General features: G+C 35.1%; 1 protein-coding gene across 18 annotated transcripts in view; it reads right to left on the bottom strand.

Annotated features, from left to right (window-relative positions):
- COL24A1 (collagen type XXIV alpha 1 chain) overlaps positions 1-21,661 on the bottom strand; it is a 349,220-nt gene that overhangs the window by 186,974 nt on the left and 140,585 nt on the right. For all 18 annotated transcript variants that reach the window (XR_011438845.1, XR_011438846.1, XM_023641737.2 and 15 more), the window contains 4 exons: positions 11,913-11,966; positions 10,616-10,660; positions 8,061-8,114; positions 4,239-4,283 (listed from right to left, as the gene is read on the bottom strand). Coding sequence is in view for 16 of the 18 variants with exons in the window: in XM_023641737.2 (XP_023497505.1) it covers positions 4,239-4,283; positions 8,061-8,114; positions 10,616-10,660; positions 11,913-11,966 (198 nt within the window). In the remaining 2 variants the exon portion in view is untranslated. The remainder of the gene's footprint in view (positions 1-4,238; positions 4,284-8,060; positions 8,115-10,615; positions 10,661-11,912; positions 11,967-21,661) is intronic.

The raw sequence follows: 21,661 nt of genomic DNA, 5'->3' as shown, positions 1-21,661 counted from the left end.
TTTCCCCTTTTTTGCAGACTATGTCCAAACTATCACCTCAGATATATTTCAAATACATCCACTTCTCTTATCTCCATTGCCATCCCCCTGGCCCAAATCATCTTTCTCTCTCAGTTAGATTACTGCCATAGTGTCCTAACTGGCTACCCTCTTCTACTTCTGCTCCTCACAGCCATGTTCCAATTTCCCAATCTACTGCAACCAGAGTGACCTTAAAACACGAATTAAATCATGTCATTGGCTTACTTAGAATACTTCAATGATTTTCCATTTACATTAGGATCAAGTCCAAAGCAATGAACATGGCCCTGAATGACTTGGCCCCTATCTCCTTCACTAATATCACTTCATGCTGCTTTTCCTTTGGCTCACCAAACTCTATCCACACTGGCTTTCTCTCAGTTCCTCAAAACAGCTAAACATTCTCCCACTTAGGACCATCACATACAACCACCACCACCACCATTACAGCTAACATTTATCAGGTTTCTACTGTGACTGACTCTGTGCTAAGTGCTTTAAGTGTACAACCACGTTTAATCCTCACAAGAAACTCTACAAGGTAGTTATTTTCATTCTTTTACTGTTGAGAAAACACATAGAGAAATTAAGAAGTTTCTCTAAAGCAAGGTAAGTGGCAAAGGTTGCATGTTACACTGCATATTCCAGGAATGTTCTTTCTCTCCACTCTTCCCTATCTAACTCATATCATTCTTTTTTTTTTTTTTTTTTGAGGAAGACTAGCCCTGAGCTAACTACTACCAATCCTTCTCTTTTTGCTGAGGAAGACTGGCCCTGAGCTAACATCCATGCCCGTCTTCCTCTACTTTATACATGGGATGCCTGCCACAGCATGGCTTGACAAGCGGTGCCATGTTTATACCTGGGATCTGAACTGGCGAACCCCGGGCCGCTGGGAAACGGAACGTGCGAACTTAACCGCTGCACCACCAGGCAGGCCCACTCATACCATTCTTTATGGTCACAATTCATGTCATTTCCTCAAAACAGTCTTCTCTCATCTCCTGCTCTAAATTTGGCACCCTTGTCATAGTCCCTTAAACTCTTCCTCTACAGAACGTATCACAGTTTATAATTGTATATTTCTTCATGTGATTATTTATTTAATGTCTGTCAAAACTCCAAGAGACTAAGTTTCATGAAGGCAGCGATCATATGTTCAATGAATGTGATTGAATATAAATATAAATACCCGCTGAATAAATGATTGAAGAAAGTCACCAAAACCTTCTAAGAATGATGTGTTGAGTTACTCTATGGAAGAGTCTGTTTCAGCCAGTGTCAGAAATTCTATTAAAATATTCTTGCCTACAAAAAAAATTCGTTCCCTTATAACGTCTACCCCTTACATGTCTGTTCCTCAATAACGTCTGTCTACTGATACTAATTCTGGTCTCTTGAAAAAAAAGTACAGTCCTTTCTCTTTTACAGTTCTTCAATACTTTCATACTAGAAAGTTAAAGACAGAGAGGACTGGCAATTAAGGTGGGATAATTCCAGATTTATTTGTAAAAAATAATGCTAGAATGAAGATGATGAGGGGGCATACTTGAAATTAGAGACTTATTTAGGGCACAATTATAGACATTAATTCTTTGCCTACAGTAGATGAATCTAAGAGGTATACACGCATGAAACATAGATGGGACTGCTGTGCTCTGGCACAAATTGACTTCTAATTAGTATAAATCTAGAAAGAAACAAATAAAACTGGAGGAGCTCTAGTTAAAGGCAATTAAATGACTGTACAAAAAGATTGGGAAAAGTAAAAATTAGCTATGTGATTACAATTAACCTTAGATATCCCAAAATTACACGACTGATGTCACGAAGTGCAACCATATCTTCCCATATCTCTTGAGAGTTTTGTTTTAACAGAACTCTGGATTAGAAGAACTATATTTCCAAGACTTTGAAATTAATAAGATAAAACAGAAGCTGGGAATTATCAAGAGCCAAAAATATTCTTTAGGCATTTTATATATTTTAATTAACTCAATACAGCCACTGAGGTTTTTTAAAAGCCTCTATCTCCTATCCTTAATGAGAAAGATGGAATCTCAAAGTTGGTAACGTTCTTTTGTTTGAAAACTTATTGGATGCTTATAACCTCTCTACAACATCTAAGCCAAGTGGCTGTTCAACTAATATTTAAACATCCCCAGCTGTGTTAACAACTTGATGGGGGCGGGGGGATATCCTTTCACAATGTATACGTGTATCAAATCATCATGTATGCTTTAAATATCTTATAATTTTATTTGTCAATTATATCTCAGTGAAGCTGGGAAAAAAACCTCCCAGCATGGTAATACTGGCTTTTGAGATTTGGATTTTGAGTTAGAAGTCTGGGTTTAAATCTCAGTTCAGCAATTTATTAGCATGTAACTTTGAACGTGTTATTTACTGTGCTTCAGTTTCCTTATTTCAAAAACTGGAATAGCAAGCTGCGCCTTTTAAAACTGTTTAAGAAGTAAATGAAATGCCACAATATGAAACATCTCCTAGCATTATGCTTGGCAAATAGCAAATGATCAATAAATGTTAATTTCCCTCCAACAGAAATCCACTACCTGCCAAGACAGTCCATTTCCTCTTTGGACAGCACTGGTGATGGGTTCTGGCACTGTGTGGAACGAATCCAACACTATTAAGTAAATAATACTTTGTTGTTGTTAGTACCCTTGAGTCAATTCTGACTCCTAGGGACCCTATGTACAGCAGAGAGGAACCCTGCCTGGTCTTTTTGCGCCATCCTCTCACCCTCCGGTGCTATGTTAGACAATACAATGCTCTGCTGCTATTCACAAGATTTTCACGCCCAATTTTTTTGGAAATGGGTGGCCAGGTCCTTCTTTGCAGTCTGTCTTAGTCTAGAAGCTCCATCATGGGTGACCCTGCTGCTATTTGAAATACTGGTGGCATAGCTTTCAGCATCACAGCAACACAGAGCAGCCAGAGTATGACAACTGACAGACAGGTGGTGTGCTTCCCCGACTGGGAAACAAACCCAGGCCTGGACAGTGAGAGTGCTGAATCTTAACCACTAGACTACCAGGAAATAACACTTAGAAGCTTGATAAACAAGTGTTATTTTAAGAAAAGATGCTCTTTATTGGTATTTTAATTTTGGCTATTAATTATAATTTATATGTATTTCTTAAGCAATTTGTCACTCAGAAATGGCAGCATTTAACTTCTTTGAGTGACCTTAGAGAAATATGAGTAACAATTATATTTGATGAGAAATCTTGAATAATCTAATTGATATAAATACTCCATCGAAATTTCCCTTCTCAGTAAAAACAAGAACAAAAAGTTCGCGTTCTAGTGAAGTCAGCATTAATTGGCATGGTAATGATCTTTTAACACTAAATGAATCCTCTGTTTTTATTAATAATTAATGACAAAAAAAAGGTATCTGAAATGTATTGCTGTTTTATTACAAGACCAGAAAATATAACTGTTTACTTAAGCTTATAAAACAAGTTTTTAGAAAATTTTACTTTTATTTAAGTTATAAGATAGGTTATAGGGAATTGAATTTGCTCATTTAACCCATTAAATGGTACCACTTGCTTTGTGACTCTTTGTAAACAAATTCACTTCCCTTGTGTTAATTTAAGTTACCACTTTATATATGTTATGCAGATTAATTTGTTAGAGAATATTTTAGCTGGCTCTCCCCATTGTAGAAAATAAATTTGCTTGTAAAATATCTAATTCAAATAAAACATGAAGCCTCCTACTTTCACAGTAATGTAAATTTAAATAAGTCAAATTTTTTTGAGGAAAGAAATTATAATATGCTTTCCAATTCATTAACTCTTGGTTTACTCCAATCTTTCAAAGCTAAGGAAAAATATCTTCAAACTATTAAAATATTTTATGGTTTGATAACTTGTAGCTTTTTAATACTGAAACATGTTAATGTCAAATTTAGATTGAAATGATCAGAACTAAAATTAAATCAAATATTAGAAACAGAAATGCTCTTGAGATCATAAAAATAACTTACATTGGACAAAAATATCAGTACTGTTTTCTCTCATTTCTCTTTTGTATAGGTTTTATTTGTCACTCAAGTGAGTTTAAATTTGCAGTGGATAAGAATTTTGTATTCTGAATTTTATAAGCACAGATCATGGCTAACATGATTCCTAAAAATACTTATAAATGATTTAAAAAATGAAAATAAGAGTATAAAATAAGCTTACTGTTTCCCCAATCTTTCCAATGTTTCCTTGATCTCCTACTTCTCCCTGTTAGTAAAAAATGTAAAGTTGCAAAAATGATTAATTTTCAAACAAGATTACTCATGACATTACTTCTGTTTTTATTTTTAATGTAATTGTTTAGTCATAACTTAGAAAATGGCAAAGAAAATCTCAGTTATTCAAAAATGTTACAGTATTTCTATGCAATGCTGTCTTTCCTCTATTTTCATTCAAACAGTAATAATCTATTTTCTTAAGTTACTTTCTTCTATTTATGGCTTTTAATCACTTTTAAAACACTTTCACAAATCAAATTTTTTTTTTAAGATTGCCACCTGAGCTAACAATTGTTGCCAATCTTCTTTTTGTTTTCTTGCTTTTTCTCCCCAAATCCCCCCAGTACATAGTTGCACATTTTCAGTTGTCGGTCCTTCTAGTTGTGGCATGTGGGACGCTGCCTCAACGTGGCCTGATAGTGGTGCCATGTCCGCGCCCAGGATCCGAACCGGCCAAACCCTGGAACGCCGAAGTAGAGCGTGTGAACTTAACCACTCGGCCACGGGGCCAGCCCCACAAATCAAATTTTCAAAATAAAATATTTATTGGGGTGTAATTTTAAAAGGCAGAGTGGTAGGCATTGTGGAGGATACTAAGAATAAAAATAAAGCCTTTGCCCACAGGGATGCTCTACTTGCTTCAGGAGCTAAGACATCTCATGATGCCGAGCAGAACAGAATACGTGCCACGGGTAGGTAATAATGGAGTTCACAGGAGAGACACCCCATGGGCTGGTGCGGCTGGGGCTGACTTCACTGGAAAATAATGTACATTCATAACCTTAACCACAATTTTGCAGTCCCTAAAGGTCTGAAAAGCCAGTTTTTCACAACTCATTTGGTGGCAAACTTGACCTAATCTGAATTTATTTGGCAGCAATGCTTTAACTGATCTAGGTGAGCCTATTTATAGTCTTGATTTATTTTGATTAACCTGAATATCCTTACATTTCACCACAGAAATATTAACCTGTCTACTTATGGTGTGCTGTCCCATAGCCTGCTGGCAATATTAAATAAAATACAGTACATGCACCATATTACTTTTTGAAAATCCAAACACTAACGATTTCAACTAATGGATTGTGGAATTATATTTGGGTTGGGCCCTGAAGAATAGGTGATAGCTACACTGGTGATGAGAAAGGACCAATTTTGGTGGTAAGGAATGGCATGAACAGAAGCTGAACAAAAGCGTAGATGAATGAAAGGTAGAAGATTAAGTTCAGGGTACCACGTATAGTTATTCTGACAGGAATGTACAGTAGACCCCCCCTTATCTGCAGGGGATTCATTCCAAGACCCCCAATGGACGCCTGAAACCGCAGATAGTCCTGAGCCCTATATATACCATGTTTTTTCCTATACAGATAAACAGACCTATGATAAAGTTTAATTTATAGATTAGGCACAGTAAGAGAGTACCAACAATAACTAATAATAAAATCGACCAATTATAAGAATATACTATAATGAAAGTTCTGTGACTGTGGCCTCTCTCTCTCTCTCACATTTAATATTTTTGGACCACGGCTGACTACGGGTAACAAACTACAGAAAGCAAAACTACAAATAAGGCGGGACTATGTATGATTAAATCACCAATTGCTGTCTAAAAATTAATAATTATATTGCAGTGTGTAGTAGTAAAATGTGAAACTGCACTGAACAATATTGCAGCCACTAATAACATATGGCTACTGAGCATTTGAAATTGGCTGGGCTGAACTGAACTGTGATGTAAGTATAAAATATACACTAGATTTCAATGACTTTGTACAAAAAAAGAATATAAAACATCTCATTAATAATTTTAATGTTGATTACATGTTGAAATGATATTTTGGTATGCTGGGTTAAAGAAAATATATTACTACAGTTAATCTCACCTGTTTCTTTTCAATTTTTTACTGCGCTTTGCATCTGTGGTTCATATTATATACTCTATGGGATAGCGCTGATTTTAAGCACTGAAACCTAATATTCATAATGAGTAATCAACTTGAAATAAACTTTCAAGGACTAAACAAAGTTTCTTTTCAATTTCTGTATGCATTTAGAGAAACAGTAAAGAATAAAGCGTTGCAGTAGGTTGTAAATCATAGTTTTTAACTGACAGTTCATTAGACAGCTTTTATAGAAAATCTGTGGTGGGATAATATATAGATGATTAATTTTATTATATTTTCTCCTCTTTCCTCAATTGCCCTCTCAAATTCCTACAAGGGAGATGGACTCTGTGCTTTGTAGTCTTAGGGGAGGTCTGCATTAACAAGCAGAAAGCAGAAGTTGCTTGCAGATTACCAGCATTCCTGCTTTAGTTTTCACAGAGCCTGAAGACAGGAGAACTGTCCTTGAGGGCCACGAGAGAGAAAGAGAGAGAGAAAGAGAGAGAGAGAGAGAGAGAAAGAGAGAGAGAGAGAGAGAGAGAGAGAAGAGAGAGAGAGAGAGAGAGAGAGAGAGAGAGAGAGGAGAGAGGGAGGGAGGGAGAGAGAGGGAGAGAGAGGGGGAGAGAGAGAGAGAGAGAGAGAGAGACTATTTTCCCAGGCCTGAGGAGAGAAGAGAGATCCTAGGGTTCTGTGAAAAGTGGTGGTCCTTAACCAATTCCCAAGTGCTCCCCCAGGAGTGCCAGTTTCCCCTAAAGAACTTCCCTCATCTCCTGGGTAACACAGAGGATACCTACATGCTGGTGTGATTCTGGGGAGGAGTCAGGATGTCAATAATCACTGAGATTCAGTTTCTTACCAGTTTGACTAGATGGTAGCTCATAGATGGATTTTTTAGAGCTCTCTGGCAGTATGTAGACTAATCTCAGTAAAAGAGAATTAAGTCTTCTGTTTGTCAATACTGTGCTTTGATTTTCTGGGGGTTTTTGCATGTAACTTGAGGGTCAGGTATACTTATTCCCTCAGGATAACTGCAGCCACAGATAGACATGCTGATAAATTAAAAAATATTTTACCTCATATTTCTTTATTAATTGACCTTGAAAAGAGTTTGGCTTTTCCTTAGATTCCAGAGTTATAAAAATGATGAGTTTAACATAAATGATGAACTCTAGCTTTAGGAAATTTAGCAATAACGCTGTGATACTTTTTAATCTTTCACTAAATTTTAAATCTGTATAAATCATCAATTCTTCAGAGTTAATTTCTTTCAGACCTGAGTGCATACATATAAAGCTACTGCATTACTTTGTTGGTGTTACAAAAATCATACAAAACTTGGAAACAAGGCAAAAAAGTAGGTGACATATCTTTTCAACATCATAAAGGGGTGAAGGCCACCCAGTGACCATCCACGGAATGTACTTATTCAGACTCACTGTATACTATTGGCTAAAGGACCAGGACCCAGACTTAGTGAAGATATATATATATATATATGTGAGTGTCTGTGTGTAATTTTTTTTAATGGAGTTATATTGACATGTAGATTTCTGACCAGTGGAGTAGACAGCCCAAAAATTTACCGTTTATTGTCCTGCATCTAACCACAAACTTTAACATTTCTTTATTAAATTGAATATCTATTAAAATACAGATACAGACATAGCCATAGATATTTATAGATAGATGTAGATATAGATATATAGATAAACAGCTTTTCATATGCTATTTGATGCAGTTTTAACATATTACTGGTTCCCTCATTAATGAGTTGAATAAAACCTTTGACATATGGTCATTTTATACTTTTATAAGAGCCATAATGTTATCTTTTTACAAATTATACATTATAATGGTAATAAAGTCAGCTGCTTTACCTTTAAGCCTTCTGGTCCTGGTTCACCCGCATACCCCTTTTGACCTGGTTTTCCCTAGAAGAGAACAGAAAAAAAGAGATATGTTTAATCATTCTCATTTTTGAAAGTTTCCTAAGATTCACGAAATTGAGACTATTCTATGAGATGAAACACTCAAAAATTATTTGATAAATGGATTTTATCATACTCATTAACCATTTACCCTATGATGTTTGTCTACTATGTGCAATAATTACAATGTTTTAAGCATGCTGAGGAGGGATGTGAGATCACGAAGGAGAGAAGGAATAATAGAATGGTGGTAGGATCAATAGATTGAAATTCCTACCAGGACTGTTAGATTTCATCACAAGAGACAATGTCTTAGGAAGAAAGGGGATGATGGCTGGGAAGTGAGAAGTTTGAAATTGAACATAAGGAGAGGCTGCTGTCACTGGTAATGACAAGGTAAAGGGTAGGATCACAACAGTTAGTAGTGGAAGAGAGTAGAGGATAAGATCACTGGAGGAGAGAAAGTTAACATCCTGGATATTGGGTGGACTAATCCATAGTACATGGTTTCTAACATCAAACAACTTATACCTCACTACACAAGATTTGCTTAAGGAGATTAATATGCCTCAACCAATGTGTGTGACAAATTCATATCTAGGAGTAGTGCAAGTGTGGCGAGAGATTGCTAAATAGAACACTAATTTATAATATCTACTAGGCATTACAGGTTTGGATTTTATTATTCCTGTCCATTAACAAATACTCTCATATTTTCCTTTCTTAAAACAAAATAAAACGAAACAACCCTCTATTTCTCATTCTGTTTTGACTACATATAAAAACTGCAGCAACTTAAAATTATATTTAGGACTTTCACCCAAAAAGTTGTTCTAATTTTTCCCTCTATCTTGCTTGAAATTATCTAGTGGTTTCCTACCAAGAACAACAAAGAATAAAAAATCATCCCATTATTATTAAATGTCAGTTGCTCCTAATCAATTTGCACATATAGAAGAAATACAGTTGCCTAAATTATTAGATTTGTCTATAATTACAAAAAATTTTAATAATACGTTTTATTCACACTGTTGGAAAAAGCCTTAGTAAGAATATTTCTTTCATCTTTAATAATGCAATATTCCTCAGGAACTGCAGTATATTAGAAATTATTATACATCATATCTACATTATGGAAAGAATCTCACTGGAATCTGATATCAGCACATTCATAACCTCTTTGAAATCAAGCAATTCAGAGCATAAGTACTGGAGTCATCATTTCTGGTCCTGTTTAAGTTCTGTCAGACTAGGTTTATGTTGAGCATGTTATGCTTGAGCACATAATATTAAAGCCTTATTTTTATGCCTAAAAAATATGGACAATATCTTGCAGGGTTATTTTCAGGATTAGAGATGATTCATGTGACATACTAACAGCAATACTAGCCCTAAATTGATCTTCAACCAATAGTGGCAGCAATAATAACAAATGTTAAGACTGAGTAGGCAAGAAATGAACGTGGTTCTCCTGTTTTCTAGAAAAGTAAATTTTAAATAAGATCAATTATACTGGGCTCGTATAACAATAGTGTTTCTGTTATATAACTCACCTCACAAAAAATGAAATAAAAATTCTTCTTTCTCTTTCAATGGGATAGTAGCAGTATATGCGCTATGAGGTAGAGGTGCGAAAGAAAGAATTATTGTCTCCTTAAATGTAAAAATGTTTTAAGAACCTGTATGTTATGATGGCCTCAAGAAAAAAGAATGAAATGTATTTCATGTGACTCTAATAATGTTTCTTAAAATGAATGTGATGCACACACCTTCATTACTTCATGATAATGTAAACTTTTGGGCACGTATACCCAAATTCTTAAATAATTCATTTTCAAGATTTGAAAACAAGTAATTCACATATTACCACAGAATATTATCTGAAGACAAAATTTGGCAGAATTTTGTATTTGGCAGAAAATACATCTTATTAGCTTCCCATAATTTTACTGACACACTTAGAAACAGAAATTCCCAGAATTTTACTAAAATGGCTAAGGTATTTAGCTTCCTATTACATTTTGAGAAACTTTATAAATAATTTGCACAAATTACTAAAACCATAAGACTACTGAAGGAACAAGTAAATTAGTAAGCATAATATCATTTAAAATATCCCTAGAAAATTCCAGTTATAGGCCTATTTTATCTGAAGGGATTGTATGGCTATAGTTTGTTCTTGTTTCTGGTTTTGGTTTTTTTGCTGAGGAAGATTAGCCCTGAGCTAACATCTGTGCCAATCTCCCTCTACTTTATACGTGGCTCACTGCCTAGTGTGGCTGACGAGTGCTGTAGGTCCATGCCTGGGATCTGAACCCACGAACCCAGGCCACCAAAGCAGAGAGTGCCAAACTTTAACCACTGTGCCATGGGGCCGGCCTATATAGTTTGTTTTAATTTTTGTCTTTTGCTATAACTTAAAATTTGGTGCTATTAAAAAACATTTACAGAACAGTAGTTTTATTAAGGAAGCAGTTTTTAAAAATTATTTATATGATACCTACTCTTGGCCCCAGCTCTCCAAAGGGTCCAATTGGTCCTTCTTCTCCCTTAAAAGAAAATATCAGAACATATCATGGCCTGAAATAAGTATTTAAAATTGTAAACCCTTATGCTCTCTATTTATTCTGAAATCTGAAGCTCATTCTGAGATAAGATGAAAATAATTCTGTGATTTTCTTGTATTTAGAACTGTGTCACCCCATGATATTTTACTTTTTTGTGTGACAACCCCACATCTACTGTAAGGAGGACATGTACTATTGGGTATTTTAAAATTGGTAGATGATACAGATTACATACAGACAATTGAAAGTGAATAAGAGTGAAAGTGACTAGGGTATCACACAATCAGGATTAGGAATCACCGAGACCATGAATTAAGGATAACCTTTACCTTCTTGGGCTTAATATATCTCTGACACAGAGAGGAACTCAATAAAGTTCTTGATAGATGGAAATCAAAACACATTGATATATTAAACAATTACTGGTACAGAGCATGTTTGCTCTTGGGAGATTCTGATACTTCATTCCCTCAACAAATATGTTTTTGAGTCTTAGTTCTGTCTTAAGCCTTAGAGATACAAAAGTATATCAGATCCTACCCAAACGGGGCTTAATGTCTAGAGTTTCTTGACTAATTTACAAGTCCAATATTCTTGGTATCAAATCAGTGATATTGTTTATAAAATATGAAATCTTGTGCATTCTTCTAAGGATCAAAACTGTATGGATGGATAAGAGAATAGTAGAAAGTAGAAAAAATAAAGAATTTTTATACATCATTCTTTAAGAAAATTTAAAAGTAATATTTTTACTCTATTTATTGACATATTTTCTAAATATGCTGTTTTTCACCTTTAAAGGTTGATGTTACCACATCTGAACAACATATACAGACCTCTCTAGAATCACATATTTCATTCTATTTATTTGATTAATGAACGTTTTGCTCAATTCACAATTCAATTAAAATATAATTTATTGGGTCATAAATATAAAGTAGACACAAATAGTAAATACAAATTCTAGTGCATCTGATGAAGATTCTAGGCTCAGGTCCCTCATTCCATGGAGACCACTGATCAAAATCTCCAAAAGCATTCAGAACACTGCAAAATGATTCCAAATCCCATTCCACAACTGTCAGCAGGAAATGGTAATTTGAAACCCTCTATGGAAAGAACTGTCCACACTAAGGCAGTATTTTCTTTAAGCAAAAACTAAATTCCCACAAAAAATAAAAAGGGAAAATTTGAACGAAAAAAATTGCTGACTGGATATTGATTTCCTTCATACCTGAGTTCCTTTGAGACCGGGAGGACCAGGAGGCCCTCTATGTCCAAGGAGGCCCTACAAAAGCAACACAAGCATGTATGGTAAAAACTTCAGCTCAATTAACATTGTTTCAGTCGGCATTAATCTGGACATGGGCAATACTACTTGGTACCATTCATTTCCCATTAGGAAGTTATCAAAATAGGGTGGGTGGGTAGGCGAGCAAAAAACTACAGGGCATCCAAAAGCTGGGAAACAGGATAAACTTATCTTTAAACAGGGTGTTAGTGTTCAAATAACCTGCTCAGTATGTTACTCTTCAACAAGACACTTTTTCAGAAAAAGTACTTCTAAATTTAAAGCAATGAGTTCAGTTGTTAATCTGATAACAGTACAATAAATACATAATAGAGCGTCCACCAATCTGCAAACAGATGGAGGGCATACATAGAGTTATACCCTCTCTTCAGAGACTAGCGTGGTCGGGAACACGTCAGTTGTACTAAATGTTCTTCAACTTATTTCCCTTCTTGGTACAAGCAGGTAAAAAGAGAGGGCAATTTTCAGAAGAAAGTACCAATCTGAACATGATTAAGAATTTCGAGATTAAGAGAAGTCTCTTGTTAAACGGCATGTTGTTAAAAATTACATGCTCACTGAACAAAAATTCATGGAAGTAACTAAAAGAAATCTTCCTATTTCAGAAAATACCCTACAATATCTACTCAAGATGGCAACACTTTTGTTCCTCAGTTCTGTTCTCCCAACTATGCAATGTGCCAGCAAAGTGTTAAGTAAATCTCTTTTAAGAACTACCTTTTGCATTATTGGTTTTAATTTTATCTAATTTTTAACCATGGTAAATAACTATGCCAAATAGCAAAACTACCCAGATGACTTTGAACTTTACTTTTGGAATGCAGTGGAGTGACAAACTGCATGACAATCCTTCCTTCATGTTATATCTTGCTCTCTCATTGCTTTGTTCTAACAAAACCAAAAAATAAAAAACTCGGTCAGTTTAAAAGTCAGTAATATATTATCACAGGTTTATTATGTACACAGCACCACTCAAGAAACTGCATTGCTTTAGGCAATAACTTAACATTTTTGCTCAGCTTTCTTATTTTTAGTGGGAAGAGACGGATTAGATTATTGAAATGGGCATATGTTGTTTTACGCAAGTCCAAAATATGTTCATCTTTTTTCAGGCAAAAGCATCCTAATTTTCCTCAGGTAAACACTCTTTCTTCACTCTTAGTCCATGTGATTTGAGGGGAGGTGACTCTACCAGTGACTAAATTTAAGGGTGGACATGTGACATGGACCTAAGTCAGTTAGCATATTCTACACCCTAGAAACAGTAACTGGTTCAGTAACGAGCCAAGAATCCAAGTCAGTCTACCTAAGCAAATTTCAAACTACAGTGGAACAATTGAGAAAACAGAATAGCATTAAGGATGATGTAAACCTAAACAGCAGAAAACCATGAAGGGGAGAGAGCCTGAGAATGAGATGAACGAATTAACAAAATGGAGAGAGTAGGAGTGACTGGGTTCTAACATTGTTTGGGGTCTTGGATTCTGTTGTGTTTGAATTCCTAAACTTTTCTCATATTTATATAATCATGTTTAAGGGTTTTGTTTGTTTGTTTGTTTGTTTTTTGGTGAGGAAGATTGGCTCCGAGGCAACATATGTTGCCAATCTTCCCCTTTTCACTTGAGGAAGATTGTTGCTGAGCTAACATCTGTGTCAATCTTCTTCTGCTTTATGTGGGATGCCACCACAGTGTGGCTTGACGAGTGGTGCTAGGTCTGTGCCCGGGATCCAAACCTGCAAACTCCAGGCTGTCAAAGGGGAGCACGTGAACTTAACCACTACACCACTGGGCCAGCCTCTGAGTTGTGTTTTTATTACTTACAACTGAAAGAATATTGATTGCTACAATGATTTCTAACTCTTTTTAATGTCGAAAATACTCTTCCAGCTCTCTAAATGATAGGTTTTAAATGTTTAGATAACTGAAGGTAAGGCATCAGAATGCTGTGATATTTAAATTCCACCACAGGACAGCTAATGTTTAATTAATTCATTTGTCACTTCAGTTTCTCATCCAACATTTTATTTTCTACTATGTGTAAGCTTCAATAAACAACACAACGTTAGGCCCTGAGTATACAAATACAAGTAAGACACAGTCCCTGTTCTCAATCAATTCATAATTTATTATGGATGATGACACTTTAAAATAAAAATTAGTAAATAAGAGTTCTAGTAGAACTAAAAGTATAAGAGAATGTAAATAGGAACTTAGATAAAGCAGCAAAATGTTTTCTGGGAGGGTCAGAAAATTTTTAATGTAGGCAAATAATTTTGTATTGAGTTTTGATAAGCTAATAAGGACTTACAGCTAAAATTAAGCATACACCAAAAACTTATAAACAATACCTGGGGCTCAGAAGACACTGATGAACACAAAGTTTCAGGTTAAAGTGTAAGTGTAAGAAACTGGCTCAGCTCCATATCCAGGGTGTAGCCAGCAGAGAGGGCTGAGTGAGCACAGAGAACTCGGTTCCCTTAGGCTCTCACGGCAGCTGTTTACCCTGCAGAGTGGCATCCCTGACCAAGAACCAAAAGGGAAGCAGACAAACCTGGGTTCCTTTTTCCTTCATCGTCTAAGACCAATTTATAATCTTAAGGAAATAATAAAAGCTGAATTAAGAAAAGAAAACCCCATTCATATGCTATTTACAAAAACACACCTAGAATAAAAATACAGGAAAATTTAAAGTCCAAAAAATGGAAAAAAAAAATATGCAAGGGATTTACCCACCCCAAAATAGCTGAAGTAATTATGTTAATGTTAGATCTAATTGACTTTAAGATAAAACAGATTATTAGAGTTAAAAGGGTCACTAAATAATGATAAAAGGCTAGGTTCATCAGGAAGGGATAAAAACTCTAAATTTTTACGCATCTAATTACATAAATTTGACATTTATAAAGTAAAAACTGATAGATAAATAAAGATAAATTGAGAAATTTACTATTAGAGAGGGACATTTTAACACATCTCTCTCAGAAATTAGTAGGTCAAGCAGATAAAAATTGTAGGAATAGAGAAGACTTAGAAAGCAAAATTAACAAACTTGATTTACTGGCCATACGCAGAACACTGAATCACTAAATTAGAGTTTACAGAGTCTTTACAAGCACACGTGGAAGATTTGTGAAAACTAACCACAAGAAAGTCCATAAACGACTATCAATAGTGTTAAAAAATTATAGTATATCTATACAGTGGATTACTATACAGCAGTGAAAATGAACAAGGTATAATTAGACACATCAACATAGAACAAGTTGAAAGGACAAGATTGAGTCAAGGAGCAAGTCACAGAAGAATATGTCTAGTATGATTCCATTTACATGAATTTCCAAAACAAGTAAAACAACAAATATTATAAGGGTATATACATAGATGATAAAAGTATGGCAAAAACAAGAGAGTGGTTACTTGCAAAAGCAAGAAGGGAAGAGAGAGATATCATTAGTGAGGGACACACGCCAGGCTTCCAATGATCTACTTCTTAACATTAATAGGGTTTGTTTTATTATTGTTGTTTGCACTGCACATATTTCATATTTATCATATGTTAAACACAATTGTTTTTAAATTTAAAATGAACAGAATCTAAAATCGAGTCTGGATTTGAATTCTAGCTTTGAAGCTTACTAGAGATATGACCTGAGTTCCATTATCCATAGAATCATGTTACCATCAGCACCATAAGGTTGTTGTGATAAATAAAATGGTGCTTGGAATACAACAGAGACTCAATAAATATTAGTTTCCTTCTCCTCGTGTAGCACACATTGATTAGTGTTTGCAACAGTCTCTGAACTGACAGTTCACTTATCTGCCCTATACATTTACCACATTCATACGTATAATTTACTATTATTATTCTTCCTAAAACACCTCTTTCATCATCTCACTCCTCTCAAAATCTTCCATAGAGTAAAAGAGTAGACCTTTTTTATGCTACTAAAGTTAAGTTGTTATCAGCTTAAAATAGATTGCTATAAGATATTTTATGTAAGCCACATGGTAACCACAAATAAAATATCTATAAAAGATACACGAAAGAAAATGAGAAAGGAATTAAAGCAAGTTACAAAAAAATCAACAAAACACAAGGAAGACAGTAAGAGAAGAAAAGAGGGTCAAAATAGCTACAAGACAGAAAATGATTACAATTAACAAAATGGCAATAATAAGTCCTTCCTTATTAGCAATCACTTTAAATGTAAATAGATTAAAGCCTGCAATCAAAAGATGTAGAGTGGCTGAATGGATAAAAAAAGATCCAACTATACGCTATCTACAAGAGACTCACTTTAGATTTAAGGGCACACATAGGATGAAAGTGAAAGGATGAAAAAGATATTCCATGCAAATGATATCCAAAAGAGAGTAGACATGGCCATACCTATATTAGAAAAGATAGATGTTAAGTCGAAAGCTGTCACAAGAGACAAAGACATTAACTCGTGATAAAAGAGTCAATTCACCAAGAAGTTATAACAATTATAAATAAATATGCACCCAATATCAGAGTACCCAAATAATGCAGCAAATATTGATAGAATTGAAGGGAGAGATAGACACCAACACAATAAATGCAAAAGATTCCAATACTGTACTTCCAATAATGGATAGGACGACCAGACAGAAGCCCAATAAGGAAACAGAGGACTTAAATAACACTACAGACCAAATGGACCTAACAGACGTATACAGAACATTCCACTCAAAGCAGCAGGATACACATTCTTTTCAAGTGCATACAGAACGTTTTCCAGCATAGATCACATATTAGGTCACAAAACAAGTCTTAGCAAATATAATAAAATTGAAATTATACCAACCATCTTTTCTGACCTTAATGGAATGAAGCCAGAAATCAATAACAGCAGGGAAACTAAAAAATTCACCAATAGATGGAAATTAAACAATGCACTTTTGAAGAACCAATGGATCAAAGAAGAAATCCAAAGGGAAATTAGAAAATATCTTGGAAGACAAAAAAAACAAAAACACAATATACCAAAATTTATGGGATGCAGCAAAAGCAGTACTAAGAGGGAATTTTATAGTGGCAAACACTTACATTAAAAAAGAAGAAAGGAGGGGCCGGCCCCGTGGCTGAGTGGTTAACTTTGTGCGCTCTGCTTTGGTGGCCTGGGGTTTCGCTGGTTCAGATCCTGGGTGCGGACATGGCACCACTCATTGGGCCATGCTGAGGCAGCATCCCACATGCCACAACTAGAAGGACCCACAACTAAAAAAAACCCCAAAAAAACTATAACTATATACCAGGAGCTTTGGGGAGAAAAAGGAAAGAATAAAAAAATCTTAAAATAATAAAGAAGAAAGGGGCCTGGCCTGGTGGGGTAGTGGTTAAGTTCACATGCTCTGCTTCAGTGGTCCAGGGTTTGTGGGTTTGGATCTCACATGCGGACCCACACATCACTCATCAAGCCATACTGTGGCAGTGTCCCACATACAAAATAGAGGAAGACTGGCACAGGTGTCAGCTCAGTGACAATCTTCCTCAAGCAAAAAGAGGAAGATTGGCAACAGATATTAACTCAGAGCGGATCTTCCTCACCAAGAAAAAAAAGAAGAAATCTCACAGAAACCACCTAAATACACCTCAAGGAACTAGAAAAAGAAGAACAAATTAAGCCTAAAGTTAAGAGAAGGAAGGAAATAATAAAGACTAGAGCAGAAATAAATGAATAGAGAATAGAAAACCTAAAGAAAATATCAACAAAACTAAGATTTGGTTTTGTGAAAAGATCAACAAAATTGACAAACCTTTAGCTCGACTAAGACAAAAAGAGACAAGATTCCAATAAATAAAATCAGAAACGAAAGACAGCACATTAGAGTTAATACAACAGAAACAAAAAGGATCAGAAGAGACAATACAAACAGTTATACACCAACAAAATTGATAACTTAAAAGAAATAGATAAAATTCCTAGAAACATACAACCTACCAAAACTGAATCATGAAGAAATACAAAATCTAAACAGATCTATAACCAGTAAGGAGATTGAATCAGTAATCAAAAACCCCCTTAACCAAGAAAAGCCTAGGACCAGATGCCTTCACTGGAGAATTCTACCAAACATTTAAATAAGGATTAATGCAAATCCTTCTCAAACTCTTCCAAAATATTGAAGAGGAGGGAACACTTCCAAACTCATTTTATGAGACCAAAGGCAGACAAAGACACTACAAGAAAAGAAAATTACAGGCCAATATCTCTGATGAATACAGATGCAGAAATCCTCAAAATAATGCTAGCAAAATGAATTCAACAGCACATTAAAGGATCATATGTCATAACCAAATGGGATTTATCCCAGGGATGCAAGGATTGTTTAACATGTAAAAATCAATCAATGTGATACAGCACGTTAACAGAATGAAGAATAAAAATAACATGATCATCTAAATAGATGCAGAAAAAGCAGCTGAGAAAATTTAACACCCTTTCATGATAAAAACACTCAACAAACCAAAAACTGAAGGAAAATGCCTTAGCATAATAAAGGCCATACACGAAAAGCCCACCGTTAATATCACACTCAACAGTGAAAAATTGAAAGCTTTCCTCTAAGATTAGGATTAAGGTAAGGATGCGCACTCTCACCACTTCTATTGAATTCTTAGTTGGAGCAATTAGGAGAAAAAAGAAAAAAAGACACCCAAAGGAAAAAGTAAAATCTCTGTTTGCAGATGACATGGTTTTGTGTGTGGAAAATCCTAAAGATTCCACAAAATCTGTTAAAACTAAAATGAATTCAGCAAAGTTGTAGGATATAAAATTGACATTAAAAAATCACTTGTTTTTCTGTACATTAACAACAAACAATTTGAAAAGGAAATTAAGAAAACAATCCCATTTATCAAAGCATCAAAAAGAATAAAATACTTAGGAGTAAACTTAACTAAGGAGATGAAAGCCTTGTACACTGAACTACAAAAGATTGCTGACAGAAATTAAAGAAGACTCAAACAATGGAAAGACATCCCGTGTTCATGGATTGAAAGATTGAATATTGTTAAAATGTCCATACTACCCAAAGCAATCTACAGATTCAGTGCAATCCCTAGAAAGATCTTAAAGGCATTTTTTGCAGGTACAGAAAAAACAATCCTAAAATTCGTATGGAACCACAAAGAACCCTGAATAGACAAAACAATCTTGAGAAAGAAGAACAAAGCAGGAAGCCTCACATTTCCTGACTTCAAAACATATTACAAAGGTACAATAATCAAAATAGTTTGGTACTGGCATAAAGACAGACATAGACCAAAGGAACAGAATAGAGAGCCAAGAAATAAACCCATGTGTATATGCTCAAATGGTCTTTGACAAGGGGGCCAATACTACACAATGAGGAAAAGACAGTCTCTTCAACAAATGGCGTAAGGAAAGCTGGATATTCACATGTGAAAGAATGAAATTGGACCCTTATCCTACAACATAGACATAAATCAACTCAAAATGGATTAAAAACTTAAATATTAGACTTGAAACCATAAAACTCCTAGAAGAAAACACAGGCAGAAAGCTCCTTGACATCAGTCTTGGTCATGATTTTTTGGATTTGAGACAAAATCAAAGGCAACAAAAGCAAAAATAGACTAGTAAGTACTTCTTCACAGTAAGGAAAACAATCAACAGTGTGAAAAGACAACCCATGGAATGGGAGAAAATCTTTGCAAACCATAAATCTGATAAGGGTTAACATCTAAAATATATAAGGAACTCTACAACCCAACAGCAAAAACCAAATAGCTTAATTAAAATGAGCAAAGGACTTGAATGGACATTTCTCTAAATAAAACATACAAATGGTCAACAGGTATATGTAAAAATGCTCAACATCATTAATCACCAAGGAAGTGCAAATCAAAGCCACAATGAGATATCACCTCACACGTATTAAAATGGCTACTGAAAACAAAGAGGAGCTGGCCCTATGGCTGAGAGGTTAAGTTTATGCACTTCCCTTTGATGGCCTGGGGTTCAATGGTTCAGATCCTGGGCACAGACCTACACACTGCTCATCAAGCCATGCTGTGGCAGCATCCCACATAGAAGAACTAGAGTGACCTATAACTAGGATATACAGCTATGTACTGGAGGAAAAAAAAAGAAAGAGAAAGATTGGCAACAGATGTCAGCTCAGGGCCAATCTGCCTTACCAAAAAGCATACAAAACAAACAAGCAAACAGAAAATAACAGATGTTGGCAAGGATGTAGATAAATTGGAACCCTATGCACTGTTGGTGGGAATATAAAATGATGCGGCCACTATGGAAATCAATATGGAGGTTCCTCCAAAAATTAAAAATAGAACCACCATATGATCCAGCCATCCCACTTCTGAGTATTTATCCAAAAGAACTGAAAACCAGATCTCAAAAAGACATCTGCACTCCCATGTTCACTGCAGCATTATTCACAATAGCCTATAGATGGACAACCTAAATGTCCATCAGTGGATGAATGGATAAAGAAAATGTGGATTTTTGAACTACTGCACAATGGTTTATTATTCAGCCTTAAAAAAGAAGGCCTGACATATACTACAACATGAATAACCCTTGAAGACCTTATGCTAAGTGAAATAAGCCAGTCACAGAAGGACAAATAATGCATGATTCTACTTTTATGATACATCTAAGTAGTCAATACTCATAGAAGCAGAAAGTGGAACAGTGGTTGCCAGGGGTTGGGGTAGGTGGAAACAGGAAGTTGCTGTTCAGTGGGTATAGAGTGTCAGTCATGCAAGATGAAAACAGTCTAGAGACATGCTGTATGACAATATGCACGTAGTTTACAATACTGTACTGTAAACTTAAAAATTTGTTGAAAATAGATTTTACGTTATGTTTTTACCACAATAAAAAAAAACCTTCCATTGGGCTTACTAGCATTCGAACTTCTCAACTTTATATTTAAGATCTGTCACAATCTGCCTCCTAACTTTTTTTTTTTTAAAGTTATGTAGGTTTACTCCCAACCTCTATTCTTGTGTTCATTTTGTACTTGTTGTATAGAATTTCTCAGCCCTTGACTTTACTTGGCCAAATCTAACCCATCCTACTTAAATCTTAATATCTCTATGAAGTCTTTCAGAAAATGGCCACATAAGTTATTCTCTCCTCTGAGCTCCTTATTATTCACTTATCATATGCTGCCTAGTTACGCTTTTTAACTTTTCTGGAAATCTAAAATTTCCAGAGGATTACAAATTCCTAGAAGATAAAAGACCATGTTTTAATCTTGTTTTCAAGTAACTACTTAATACACTACATTGCTTATTGTACAAACTCAACAAATATTTCTCAGCTGACTAAATGCTGCCTGGAAAATAAAATGATTAATATAAGAAATCTGTGTATAAAATCTTGATCTAGCTTATGCAACGTGAATCTTCAGGGGTGGGGTGAGGTGATCTCGGAGCTCTATTTAGAGTTATGCATTTTCCTCTTACCAAGATAGCTCACCTCTATTCAGATAAACACATGACATATTTTAATAATTCAGTACAAAAGTTATTTCCATATATTCTATAACACAACTTCACAAATGGTAGTTTCTCTCTAAAAATTTATCAGGGATGATATACAACAGGCAATAACAGCCTGTTTTACCATCCTTAAATCCATAGCCAAAG

The sequence above is a fragment of the Equus caballus genome, chromosome 5 (assembly GCF_041296265.1).
Source record: "Equus caballus isolate H_3958 breed thoroughbred chromosome 5, TB-T2T, whole genome shotgun sequence".
NCBI classification, from domain to species: Eukaryota; Metazoa; Chordata; class Mammalia; order Perissodactyla; family Equidae; genus Equus; species Equus caballus.
This window is presented reverse-complemented; position numbering and strand designations above follow the sequence as displayed.